At 48.5% G+C, this 13,921-nt stretch overlaps 1 protein-coding gene across 4 annotated transcripts in view; it reads right to left on the bottom strand.

The window, feature by feature from the left end:
• LOC311117578 (uncharacterized protein KIAA0930 homolog) overlaps positions 1 to 13,441 on the bottom strand; it is a 29,759-nt gene extending 16,318 nt beyond the window's left edge. For all 4 annotated transcript variants that reach the window (XM_084192513.1, XM_084192510.1, XM_084192512.1 and 1 more), the window contains exon 1: positions 13,037 to 13,441. In XM_084192513.1, coding sequence (XP_084048639.1) covers positions 13,037 to 13,181 — 145 coding nt within the window. In that variant the 5' untranslated portion in view covers positions 13,182 to 13,441. The remainder of the gene's footprint in view (positions 1 to 13,036) is intronic.
• Between the last annotated feature and the right edge of the window lie 480 nt (positions 13,442 to 13,921).

The following is a 13,921-nucleotide window of genomic DNA, read 5'->3' as shown; positions in this document are numbered from 1 at the left end:
CTATATAGGCAATAGGGTACCATTTCGGAGACAGCCAGGGTTCTTCTCTAATGGAGGGAAGCAGCTTCTGACACAAAATGGCCATTCAGTTGAACTGCTCACTCAGGAGACAAAAAATTCCTCCGTACCATTTCATTACAGTGAGATTCAATTCAGTGTAACTCAAATCTACTGAAGCGCTATCTGACTTTGTTTGGGTTCCATTTGGTTACGCTCTGAAAATTCATTGTAGAAACTCATTATCCCTGACAAATGACATCACATCAAAAGTCATGATCGCATTTGGTTTAAATAACTTGTATTTATGTGTCTACATTATTCAAAAATAAAATCTCTTGAACCCTTAAAAGAAAAAATGCTCTAAACGGAAGCCTTTGTTCCTCTCAGAGGTTGTCTAGTTTCTACAGACAGAATGATGGGGAACTGAAATACCACCACATCTCCTGACCAACACACACACACACACACACACACACACACAAACACACGATCTCCCAACGCTGCTAAAACATTTCCCACCAGAGTCCAGAATGCAGCCAGCATATCACGTCTACCACAGAGGCTGAGGAAACAGACACTTTAGCAGTATATGAAACCTCCAGCCAAGCGGACGCTGCTTCCCGGGAAATCTCCTACTCATCAACAACTTTTCCCCCCTGACAGAGACTCCGGCTACTGAGGATAGTCACCTGACCCCGGCTCACCCACCGCCTGACTGCTCTCATGAGCAACAAGATCTCAAGGTCTGGCCTCCCGAGTGGCGCAGCGGACTAAGGCGCTGCATCGCAGTGCTTGAGGCGTCACTACAGACCCGGGTTTGATCCCAGGCTGTGTCGCAGCCGGCCGTGACCGGGAGACCCATGAGGCGGCGCACAATTGGCCCAGCGTCGTCCGGGTTAGGGGAGGGTTTGGCTGGCTGGGTTGTCCTTGTCCCATCACGCTCTAGCGACTCCTTGTCGAGGGCCGGGCGCCTGCAAGCTGACTTTGGTCGTCAGTTGGATGGTGTTTCCACCAAAGCATTGGTGCGGCTGGCTTCCGGGTTAAGCGAGCAGTGTGTCAAGAAGCAGTGCGGCTTGGCAGGGTCGTGTTTCGGAGGATGCATGGCTCTCGACCTTCGCCTCTCCCAAGTCCGTACGGGAGTTGCAGCGATGGGACAAGACTGTAACTACCAATTGGATATTAAGAAATTGGGGAGAAAAAAGGCATAAAAAGTGTTTTAAAAATACAAAAGAATCTCACGGCCTCACTTCAGTACTCAACATTTGTCCATAAACTTCTAAACTCAATGGTTAAGTTTAGGCATTAATTCCGACTGTTTAAGGTTAGGGTTAAGGTTTGGAATAGGGTAGCTTGCAGTTTAAGGCCTTCCTCTATCCCCAACCACAACACCTAGCTAACCAGCCGTGAGGGGTCGGCAGGAGGGGTTCGGGGGTGCGAGGGTCCCCCCCCCCCCCCAAAAAAAGCAATAATAGTATAACGGTGCAATTTATAAATTGGTTAATACATCATCAGTTTTCCTCGTCATGTCAGTCATTGCATACCTTAGAGAGCTATTTAGAACTTGCCAGAAACGTCCACATCAACTAGCCCATGTCAGCTAACGTTTTTTTAGCTAGGTTTTTTAGCCCATAGATTTTGTCGTAATGTTTGAGTCACTCAAATATCACATGCATTCACATTAGACATGGCACTTACGTTGCCCCTAGCGACCAGTATTGAAGGCATCTCTGTCACGTTGCCCCTAGTGACCAGTACTGAAGGCATCTCCCTCACGTTGCCCCTAGCGACCAGTATTGAAGGCATCTCCTTCACGTTGCCCCTAGTGACCAGTATTGAAGGCATCTCCCTCACGTTGCCCCTAGTGACCAGTATTGAAGGCATCTCCTTCACGTTGCCCCTAGTGACCAGTATTGAAGGCATCTCCCTCACGTTGCCCCTAGTGACCAGCATTGAAGGCATCTCCTTCACGTTGCCCCTAGTGACCAGTATTGAAGGCATCTACTTCACGTTGCCCCTAGTGACCAGTATTGAAGGCATCTCCCTCACGTTGCCCCTAGTGACCAGTATTGAAGGCATCCCACTCACGTTGCCCCTAGTGACCAGTATTGAAGGCATCTCCCTCACGTTGCCCCTAGTGACCAGTATTGAAGGCATCTCCCTCACGATGCCCCTAGTGACCAGTATTGAAGGCATCTCCTGACAAACAAAGAATACAGAAGTGGATCTGCCGTGACCTGGCTGCTCATGAGAGGGTACGCAACTTGTACTGTATGTCAAACACACAGTCACATACACAGACATAAGACAACAGTTAAAATCTGATCCACCTCCTCCTTATGAAGCTGATCTCATAGATAAGACAACTGTTATAGTCAGTAGATAGACTGATGTTAGTGTTGTAGAGAGGAGAGGAGACAGGAAGCAACCTCTGGCCTGGCCTGGCCTGGCTCCACAGTCGGCTAGGAGTGGATGACCTTGTTCTGAAACAAGGGGAGATACGCTGCCAGCACGGTTGGAGAGGAGAGAGAGAGAGTCAGGAAGTGAAACACAAAGCTTTAACTTCGCCGGGTAATAGAGCATGTGGTGTGTGTGTGACAGAGATAAATGATGATGATGATGATGATGATGATGGAGAGAAAGTGTGTGTAGAGACCCTGCCATCCCTTGCTGTGTCACTTCACAACAGAACCTCTACAACTCTTTCCCCCTGATGCTGATTGGAGGAGAGAATCACCACAGAGGTTGTTCATCGCCGTGTGGCTCAGCCTGCATCCCAAAAGGCACCCTATTCTTACATAGTGCACTACTATACTACAGACCCCATGATGCTGATTGGAGGAGAGAAAGGAGGGATTAGGGTGCCGTTTGGGACCCAGTCTGTGTCTCATCCTGAGCCTGGAGGACGGAGGGTAAATCTGATTCCAAATCAATACCTCTCCCACATCAGAGGAACAGAAGACTGGCTATAAGTGGCAGAGACGCTGTCGTCTGGCAGGTAGATCAACAATCCTGGAGATGACTGATGAGTCTGTCCTGGACCTGCAGTGCTCTCCTCTATATCTGGCCCGTCATGGAAAGAGAGGGAGAGGAGGAGAGGAGTGGGAGAGAGGGAGAGGAGTGGAGGAGTGGGAGAGGAGGAGAGGAGTGGGAGAGGAGGAGAGGAGTGGGAGAGAGGGAGAGGAGTGGAGGAGTGGGAGAGAGGGAGAGGAGTGGAGGAATGGGAGAGAGAGGGAGATGAGTGGAGGAGTGGGAGAGAGAGGGAGAGGAGTGGAGGAGTGGGAGAGAGAGGGAGAGGAGTGGAGGAATGGGAGAGAGAGGGAGATGAGTGGAGGAGTGGGAGAGGAGTGGGAGAGGAGTGGAGGAGTGGGAGAGGAGTGGGAGAGGAGTGGAGGAGAGGAGTGGGAGAGGAGGAGAGGAGGGGGAGAGGAGTGGAGGAGTGGAGGAGTGGGAGAGAGAGGGAGAGGAGGAGAGGAGTGGGGAGAGGAGTGGAGGAGTGGGAGAGGAGTGGAGGAGAGGAGTGGAGGAGTGGGAGAGAGAGGGAGAGGAGGAGAGGAGGAGAGGAGTGGAGGAGTGGGAGAGGAGAGGAGTGGGAGAGGAGGAGTGGGAGAGGAGTGGAGGAGTGGGAGAGGAGTGGAGGAGAGGAGAGGAGTGGGAGAGGAGTGGGAGAGGAGGAGAGGAGTGGGAGAGGAGTGGGAGAGGAGGAGAGAGGGAGAGGAGAGGAGAGAGTGGGAGAGAGAGGGAGAGGAGTGGAGGAGTGGGAGAGGAGTGGAGGAGTGGGAGAGGCGTGGAGGAGTGGGAGAGGAGGAGAGGAGTGGGAGAGGAGTGGAGGAGGAGGAGGAGGAGTGGGAGAGGAGTGGAGGAGTGGGAGAGGAGTGGAGGAGTGGGAGAGGAGTGGGAGAGAGAGGAGGAGAGGAGTGGGAGAGGAGTGGAGGGTGGGAGGAGAGGGAGGAGGAGAGGAGTGGAGGAGAGGGAGGGGGAGGAGTGGGGGGAGTGGAGGAGTGGGAGAGGAGGAGAGGAGTGGGAGAGGAGTGGAGGAGAGGAGTGGGAGAGAGGAGAGGAGTGGGAGAGGAGTGGAGAGGAGTGGAGGAGTGGAGAGAGAGGAGAGAGGAGAGGCGGAGAGGAGTGGAGAGGAGTGGGAGAGGAGTGGGAGGAGTGGGAGGGAGTGGACGAGTGGGAGAGGAGTGGAGAGTGGGTGAGGAGTGGAGAGTGGGAGAGGAGTGGGGAGGCGTGGAGTTTAGTGGGAGAGGAGTGGAGGGGGAGAGGAGTGGAGGAGTGGGAGAGGAGTGGAGGAGTGGAGAGGAGTGGAGAGAGAGGAGGAGGGAGTGGAGAGAGAGTGGGAGAGAGAGGGAGAGGAGGAGAGGAGTGGGAGAGGGAGAGGAGTGGAGAGGAGTGGGAGAGAGGGAGAGAGAGAGAGGGAGAGGAGAGAGAGAGAGAGAGAGAGAGAGCGAGAGAGAGAGAAGAGAGAGAGAGAGAGAGAGAGAGAGAGAGGAGAGAGAGGGGAGAGGGAGGGAGGAGAGAGGAGAGGAGTGGAGTTCGTTGATGTCTGGAGAGAGAGGAGTGGAGAGAGGTTCATCCAGGATGCTAACAGCAGCAGGTTGTGACCACTGATCTGTCCTTGACTCAACCATGAGCTCACTGTTTCTCCCTTCCAACAGCACGGCCTCTCCCACCCCACCCCTCCCCTCCCCTCCCCACCTCCCTCCCCTCCCCTCCCCTCACCTCCTACTCAGGAAGGACCGGCCAGGCCAGGACAGGAGGACAGGACCGGACAGGGGGCGGGTGAGAGATGAAGAGGGAGGGGCAACACAGACACAGATACAAGAAGCCTCCTACCTAGAACAGTAGGCTATGGGCCCTGGTCTAAAGTAGTGCACTATATAGGGAATAGGGTGCCATTCTCTGGTCTAAGTAGTGCACTATATAGGGAATAGGGTGCCATTCTCTGGTCTAAAGTAGTGCACTATATAGGGAATAGGGTGCCATTCTCTGGTCTAAAGTAGTGCACTATTTAGGGAATAGGGTGCCATTCTCTGGTCTAAAGTAGTGCACTATATAGGGAATAGGGTACCATTCTCTGGTCTAAAGTAGTGCACTATATAGGGAATAGGGTGCCATTCTCTGGTCTAAAGTAGTGCACTATATAGGGAATAGGGTGCCATTCTCTGGTCTAAAGTAGTGCACTATATAGGGAATAGGGTGCCAGTTGGGACACAGTCCTTGGCATGATCTCGGACCTGAAGGGGTTAAACTAAACGTCTCCAAGCCCATGAATTAAACAACATTATGGTCAGACAGAGCTGAGGAGAGAGAACTACTGCCTTTAATATCAACACATTATGGTCAGACAGAGCTGAGGAGAGGAGAACTACTGCCTTTAATATCAACACATTATGGTCAGACAGAGCTGAGGAGAGGAGAACTACTGCCTTTAATATCAACACATTATGGTCAGACAGAGCTGAGGAGAGGAGAACTACTGCCTTTAATATCAACACATTATGGTCAGACAGAGCTGAGGAGAGGAGAACTACTGCCTTTAATATTTACACATTATGGTCAGACAGAGCTGAGGAGAGGAGAACTACTGCCTTTAATATCAACACATTATGGTCAGACAGAGCTGAGGAGAGGAGAACTACTGCCTTTAATATTTACACATTATGGTCAGACAGAGCTGAGGAGAGGAGAACTACTGCCTTTAATATTTACACTTGGAGCGGTGTCTGAATGTGTCTGAATGATAGGAGAAGATAGCAGAGCATGAACACCAAGATAAAGTCTCAGCAGCCTCTCACTCACTCAAACACAACGCCCACCTCAAGAAACACACAGGAGGATGTAGAGTGACTAGCTACTGGGAGTGGCTGTGGTTTAGATATGTGAGTGAGTGAGTGAGTGAGTGTGAAACCAAGGACTGATCACCCCAATCCACAGAAGTGGAGACAAATTTGACCCCAATAACTACCGCGGGATATCCGTCAACAGCAACCTTGGGAAAATCCTCTGCAGTATCATTAACAGCAGACTCATACATTTCCTCAGTGAAAACAATGTACTGAGCAAATGTCAAAATTGGCTTTTTACCAAATTACCGTACGATAGACCACGTATTCACCCTGCACGCCCTAATTGACAAACAAACAAAACGAAAGGCAAAGTCTTCTCATGCTTTGTTGATTTAAAAAAAGCTTGAGACTCAATATGGCATGAAGGTCTGCTATACAAATTGATGGAAAGTGGTGTTGGGGGAAAAACATAAAGACATAAAATCCATGTACACAAACAAGTGTGCGGTTAAAATTGGCAAAAAAACACACATTTCTTTCCACATGGCCGTGGGGTGAGACAGGGAAGCAGCTTAAGCCCCACCCTCTTCAACATATAAACTCAGCAAATAAAGAAACGTCCCTTTTTCAGGACCCTGTCTTTCAAAGATAATTCTTAAAAATCCAAATAACTTCACAGATCTTCATTGTAAAGGGTTTAAACACTGTTTCCCATGCTTGTTCAATGAACCATAAACTATTAATGAACATGCACCTGTGGAATGGTCGTTAAGACACTAACAGCTTACAGACGGTAGGCAATTAAGGTCACAGTTATGAAAACTTAGGACACTAAAGAGGCCTTTCTACTGACTCTGAAAAACACCAAAAGAAAGATGCCCAGGGTCCCTGCTCATCTGCATGAACGTGCCTTAGGCATGCTGCAAGGAGGCATGAGGACTGCAGATGTGGCCAGGGCAATAAATTGCCATGTCCGTACTGTGAAACGCCTAAGACAGCGCTACAGGGAGACAGGACGGACAGCTGATCGTCCTCGCAGTGGCAGACCACGTATAACAACACCTGCACAGGATCGGTACATCCGAACATCACACCTGCGGGACAGGTACAGGATGGCAACAACAACTGCCCGAGTTACACCAGGAAGGCACAATCCCTCCATCAGTGCTGAGACTGTCCACAATAGGCTGAGAGAGGCTGGACTGAGGGCAGGTCCTCACCAGACATCACCGGCAACAACGTCACCTACGGGCACAAACCCACCGTCGCTGGACCAGACAGGACAGGTAACTTCCACAAAGCTGTGAACGATCTGAGAGACAAGGCAAGGGAGGGCCTTCTATGCCATCAAAAGGAACATAAAATCCGACATACCAATTAGGATCTGGCTAAAAATACTAGACAGTAGAGTCCTCATACCACCCGGCATCTGACTGTTCCTGACGGACTCCGCATCACAGCCAAGCAGGGCCCCACAGAACAACGTGTGGAAACCGGTCAACAAGAAATGGTCTCAACACCTTGGTTGTCTCTAACCTTTTTAAAAAACACTGTAACCTTTAATAACCTTTGGAGAACCATGGTCAGAGGAAAGCTTTCACAGCGGATGATGCTGTTGCTGTTTTTAAAGCCCACATAGAAAAAGGTTCTGCACTCCTCCTACTGACGATCGTCAGACATGGCCAGTGTCCCCCCCCCCCCCCATGTTGATGCGTAAAAGGTCTCAGAGAGAAAGACAAAGAAAGAGAGAAGGACCCTGACATCAGACATCAGGAGCCCCATGCTCTGTGGTAATGTCATATTGAGACCAGAATACAGCAGTGATGACATGTACTTGAAAGAACAATACAATAGCACTACTGACAGACAAACAAACGCTTGGCAAATCACCACGTTTCCAGTGTAGAAATGCTGATTAGTGTTCTGAGGTTATCCCTCAGATTACGCTGTTGAACCAATGACTTTTTGTAGACCAGCCTACATGTTGTGTTGCATTCAGATTCCACATCTTGGCACTCAGAGAGAGATGACCCTGTTTCCAGTCCACATCTTGGCACTCAGAGAGAGATTACCCTGTTTCCAGTCCACATTGGGCTACCAGAGAGAGATAACCCTGTTTCCAGTCCACATTGGGCTACCAGAGAGAGAGAGATGACCCTGTTTCCAGTCCACATTGGGCTACCAGAGAGAGATGACCCTGTTTCCAGTCCACATTGGGCTACCAGAGAGAGATGACCCTGTTTCCAGTCCACATTGGGCTACCAGAGAGAGATGACCCTGTTTCCAGTCCACATTGGGCTACCAGAGAGAGATAACCCTGTTTCCAGTCCACATTGGGCTACCAGAGAGAGATAACCCTGTTTCCAGTCCACATTGGGCTACCAGAGAGAGATAACCCTGTTTCCAGTCCACATTGGGCTACCAGAGAGACTACATTTAGATTGTCATGCAGTATACTGTACCCTCAGTATTCCCAGTACTGACAGTAGAACACACCTGCTGCTCATTACAAAACGCTCATTTTACAGGAGTGTCATCTTGAACAACAGTACATGGATGTGACAGTTTACTAGGCTGTGTAACAGCCCCGCCCCAGTGATTTATGTTGATAATAAAGGAGCCCCGCCCCAGTGATTTATGTTGGTGATAAAGGAGCCCCGCCCCAGTGATTTATGTTGGTGATAAAGGAGCCCCGCCCCAGTGATTTATGTTGGTGATAAAGGAGCCCCGCCCCAGTGATTTATGTTGGTGATAAAGGAGCCCCGCCCCAGTGATTTATGTTGGTGATAAAGGAGCCCCGCCCCAGTGATTTATGTTGGTGATAAAGGAGCCCCGCCCCAGTGATTTATGTTGGTGATAAAGGAGCCCCGCCCCAGTGATTTATGTTGATAAAGCTGCCCCGCCCCAGTGATTTATGTTGATAATAAAGCAGCCCCGCCCCAGTGATTTATGTTGGTGATAAACCAGCAATATACAAATGGCCTCATTTCACGGAAACAACGGTGCTGAAACGGAGCGGGACCTACCTGAAATTGTCCAATAAGAAAAAACACTTGTTTTTTTGTCTCTCCGTTGTGAAAAGTTTTGCTACGATGTGCACTAATGAATACACCCGTTTTTTTTTTTTTTCCACACCAGATGCTTACTGGCTGCTTTTAATTCATGATTGGAATTCATTTTTATTGGTGAGCCTGAATAACCTAGCTGAAGCTCATCTCGATTACCCTTCATATGATAAATCAGCCTTTGGGCAGGTGTGCAGCTGTGGGTGACATCACAATGAGAATGGAATCTTTCAGGAGGCAGTGGTGTTCCAGAAGCATTGAAAATTGTTGTTGCTATTCATGACCCAAGTTCCCAACGGAGGCTGTCGTATAGCCTGAAACGTCAATATTTCGATGTTGTTTTCTAGCATGCATGTTTTTCAAAAAAAAAAAAAAAAGGTCCAAAAATAACTTATTGATGCCAAAGTTGAACACCCAGATATCAAAAGATAGAAACCCCCATTCTCTTGGCTCCAGAGGCCCAGGGCACAAGTCGGAGATCCTTGTGGCCTGGGGACCCAATAATATTCACATGGATGTCACAAGTTCTACACACTATAGCCTACAGGCTATAGGACCATTCAGGCTAACTCATTCCTCATCAGAAGCATTCAAGCCATGAAGCATCGTCATTTGTTACAGAAACTGACTGGTAGTATGTCAATTAGATATCTGTATTTCATTTTCAAAAAAAATGTGCTAACATTTCTAAAAACATGTTTAGATGGGTGAGAGAAAAATATATATTGAATCCATTTTGAAATCAGGCTGTAACACAACAAAATGTGGAATAGGTCAAGGGGTCTGAATACTTTCTGAAGGCACTGTATTTCCAGCCTCCAAACAATGGTGGATGGAAAGAGACATCGGTTACACAACACCACAGAAGTGTAATGACATTTTGATGTGGCTTGTTTCCAGAAACTGGACAGATGAAGCTACTCTGTTATGATGTGGCTTGTTTCCAGAAACTGGACAGATGAAGCTACTCTGTTATGATGTGGCTTGTTTCCAGAAACTGGACAGATGAAGCTACTCTGTTATGATGTGGCTTGTTTCCAGAAACTGGACAGATGAAGCTACTCTGTTATGATGTGGCTTGTTTCCAGAAACTGGACAGATGAAGCTACTCTGTTATGATGTGGCTTGTTTCCAGAAACTGGACAGATGAAGCTACTCTGTTATGATGTGGCTTGTTTCCAGAAACTGGACAGATGAAGCTACTCTGTTTTGATGTGGCTTGTTTCCAGAAACTGGACAGATGAAGCTACTCTGTTATGATGTGGCTTGTTTGCGTCTGATAGGCTACGGTTTGCTGTGATAACATCTTCCAGAGCGTCATAGTATTGCAAAGTTTAAAAGCACGTTTTTTTTAAATTTCTATAAAACGTAGGTCTAGGCTCTGCAAAACCCATTTATAGACGCTAACTGTTTAGAACCTGTAGACGATATTATCTTACGGCCGGGGGAGTTCTGTTCAGGTCCCCAACGCTTGGTTCTGAACGTTAAAAACGCATCGCTTGCGGTACGGTTTTTGAAACATAAGGAACGTATCTTTCCTATCAGTGAGAAATGATGTTGTTTTTTAAAAGTTCCATTCAGGTCTGTCTGTTAACGTGTAAATAACACGGGACATGTTTGTTGCCTGTAAATTGTTTTGACGCCATTAATCAAGTCTCCATTTCTTCACAGCACGCCCCCCCCCCCCCCCGGGAAACAAACCCACAACCCTGGCGTTGCAAGCGCCATGCTCTACCAACTGAGCTACAGGGGGACTAACTAATCAATATCATAGTCAATAGTGTGAGAGAGGGAGGAAGTGAGAGCGAGAGAGTGGGAGGGTGTGGGGAGAGAGGGAGGGTGTGGGGAGAGAGGGAGGGTGTGGGGAGAGAGGGAGGGTGTGGGGAGAGAGGGAGGGTGTGGGGAGAGTGGGAGGGTGTGGGGAGAGTGGGAGGGTGTGGGGAGAGAGGGAGGGTGTGGGGAGAGAGGGAGGGTGTGGGGAGAGAGGGAGGGTGTGGGGAGAGAGGGAGGGACAGTGTGGAGGCCTATGTGTGTAAAGTTATCTGAACAGTACAGATGGTTGCAGTGTTTTCAGAACATTGTTGGACGAGTTTAAAAGCTCTGTTCTTTGTATCTAGAGAGTTATTTTTTCCTCTAGTCACACATTTAGAACGACTGAAGCTTTACCAGTACTTAAAGGTGTGTGTGAGAGAGAGAGTGTGTGCAAGTGTTAAACTTCAAGAACATTGATCAGAGGGAGTAGGCCCACTGAACCAGTGATCAGAGGGATTAGGCCCACTGAACCAGTGATCAGAGGGAGTAGGCCCACTGAACCAGTGATCAGAGGGAGTAGGCCCACTGAACCAGTGATCAGAGGGAGTAGGCCCACTGAACCAGTGATCCGAGGGAGTAGGCCCACTGAACCAGTGATCCGAGGGAGTAGGCCCACTGAACCAGTGATCAGAGGGAGTAGGCCCACTGAACCAGTGATCAGAGGGAGTAGGCCCACTGAACCAGTGATCAGAGGGAGTAGGCCCACTGAACCAGTGATCAGAGGGAGTAGGCCCACTGAACCAGTGATCCGAGGGAGTAGGCCCACTGAACCAGTGATCAGAGGGAGTAGACCTACTGAACCAGTGATCCGAGGGAGTAGGCCCACTGAACCAGTGATCAGAGGGAGTAGGCCCACTGAACCAGTGATCAGAGGGAGTAGGCCCACTGAACCAGTGATCAGAGGGAGTAGGCCCACTGAACCAGTGATCAGAGGGAGTAGGCCCACTGAAACATTGGAAGCTTTAATAGCTGTAGTTATGTTAGTGACTTTTTTGTTGTTTATCATGAAAATGTTATTTAAAACATTCTGATCATTTGGTGTTTCAGTCCCTTACAACCAAAGCATAGTGTGCCTGGAACTCAATGCACTGCTTTTAAAATAAATAAAAGAAGAATTGTGTAACATATCTTCACGTAACATCGCTTGTTTACGGAAGACTTAAAACGGCCACCTGTGCTAATTATACTGAACAAAAATATAAAAAACGCAACATGCAACAATGTCAACGATTTTACTGAGTTACAGTTCATATAAGGAAATCAGTCCATTGAAATAAATTAGGCCCTAATCTATGGATTTCACATGAGTGGGTGGGCCTGGGAGGGCATAGGCCGATCCACTTGGGAGCTAGGCCCACCCATTGGGGAGCCAGGCCCAGCCAATCAGAATTAGTTTTTCCCCCCCACAAAAGGGCTTTATTACAGACAGAAATACTCCTCTGTTTCATCAGCTATCCGGTTGGCTGGTCTCAGACGATCCAGCAGGTGAAGAAGCCAGATATGGAGGTCCTGGGGCAGGCGTGGTTACACGTGGTCTGCGGTTTTGAGACCGGTTGGACGCACTGCCAAATTCTCTAAAACGACGTTGGAGGTGGCTTATGGTAGAGAAATTAACATTAAATTAACTGGCAACAGCTCTGGTGGACATTCCTGCAGTCACGCTCCCTCAAAACTTGAGACATCTGTGGCGTTGTGTTGTGTGACAAAACAGCACATTTTAGAGTGACCTTGTATTGTCCCCAGCACAAGGTGCACCTGTGTAATGATCATGCTGTTTAATCAGCTTCTTGATATGCCACACCTGTCAGGTGGATGGATTATATTGGCAAAGGAGAAATGCTCACTAACAGGGATGTAAACAAATTTGTGCAGAACATTTGAGAGAAATAAACTTTTGTGTACTTATGGAACATTTGTGTGTAAGCATCACTGGGGAGGAAGTGTAGTTCGTCAGCTGGAGGCACACACCGTTTATGGATCAGTACTAAACTGCTCCAGTAAGTGTATATTTTTTTTAATTGAACGATTCTTTCTCACTGATATCGAAGATATACCAGCATATATTTCGGTAAACCGTTTCGCAAGCGATGATTGACGTTTCTAAACGTTAAAACACATTCGGAATTGTAGGCCAGTTCACACGCAACCAACCGTGGGGGGAAGCTAGGTTTAACTGCTGAAACCCCTACAGATAATAAGAAGGCTTTGAGAGTTAGACTCTGCACAGAAAGTCCATTACAAATTACATTCAAAGTCACATAACTGATGCGCTAGAAGCGTGTAACCAAACAAGCTATTGTTGGTGATATTGCAAGACGCGATAGGCCGCCAATAGAATCAATTCAACAGTGCAAAGTGTAAACCTCTACTCACCAAGTCCACTCATTTCTTGTCTGATAGCAAGACGGTTCCGTTCGTCGGCTATCGCCTTCAACATCTCCTGCAGAGAATGGTCCGGTTCTCCGTTCTCCTCCGCCACCGGCCCGACCGTCTGACAAACACTGGGAAAGGACGCCATCCCCAGCCCGGGCTCATGACAGTCCTACCACGGTAGATCCGCCCCGGCCGACAGGGAGAAGGACAGAGCGGTGGTGGGGATACCGCGCCGTGTCTCCAATAAAACCACCCACGGACAATCCACGGGATGAATTCCAGACAATATTTACCAATAACACTGTCCCCTTGTCTGGTGACCGAGAAGAAACGGGGTGACCGTTGAATGTTTAAAGCCCCTGAACGGGAGACTTCCGTCTGGCTCTCTAGATCAGCTGGGGAGGACGGCTCACACTTCCTGGATATTATCCAGAACAACAGACAACTTTTAAAGGGAAAGTCACCATTTTTCGTCTTCTCATAAATTGATTTTGGGTGAGCGCTTCAATTCGAGCCAACTGTCAAAAACCAGAGAGCACAGCGCAGACACATTGTTCCTCCAAGTTCTCGATGCAATTATTTCTAAGCATGTTTAATGTTTCAGACAGTCAACAACTGTCAATCACAGCACAGCCCGTTCAGTAGGCTACAAGCACACCCTGTCCGGTTTCTCGGTTCAGAACTGATATGTAGGCCTACTACTGTACACGGCATCATCACACACACCCTGTCCGGTTTCTCGGTTCAGAACTGATATGTAGGCCTACTACTGTACACGGCATCATCACACACAGCCTGTCCGGTTTCTCGGTTCAGAACTGATATGTAGGCCTACTACTGTACACGGCATCATCACACACACCCTGTCCGGTTTCTCGGTTCAGA

This window comes from Coregonus lavaretus (genome assembly GCF_964263955.1).
Source record: "Coregonus lavaretus genome assembly, contig: HAP1_SCAFFOLD_1303, whole genome shotgun sequence".
Taxonomy (NCBI): Eukaryota; Metazoa; Chordata; class Actinopteri; order Salmoniformes; family Salmonidae; genus Coregonus; species Coregonus lavaretus.
This window is presented reverse-complemented; position numbering and strand designations above follow the sequence as displayed.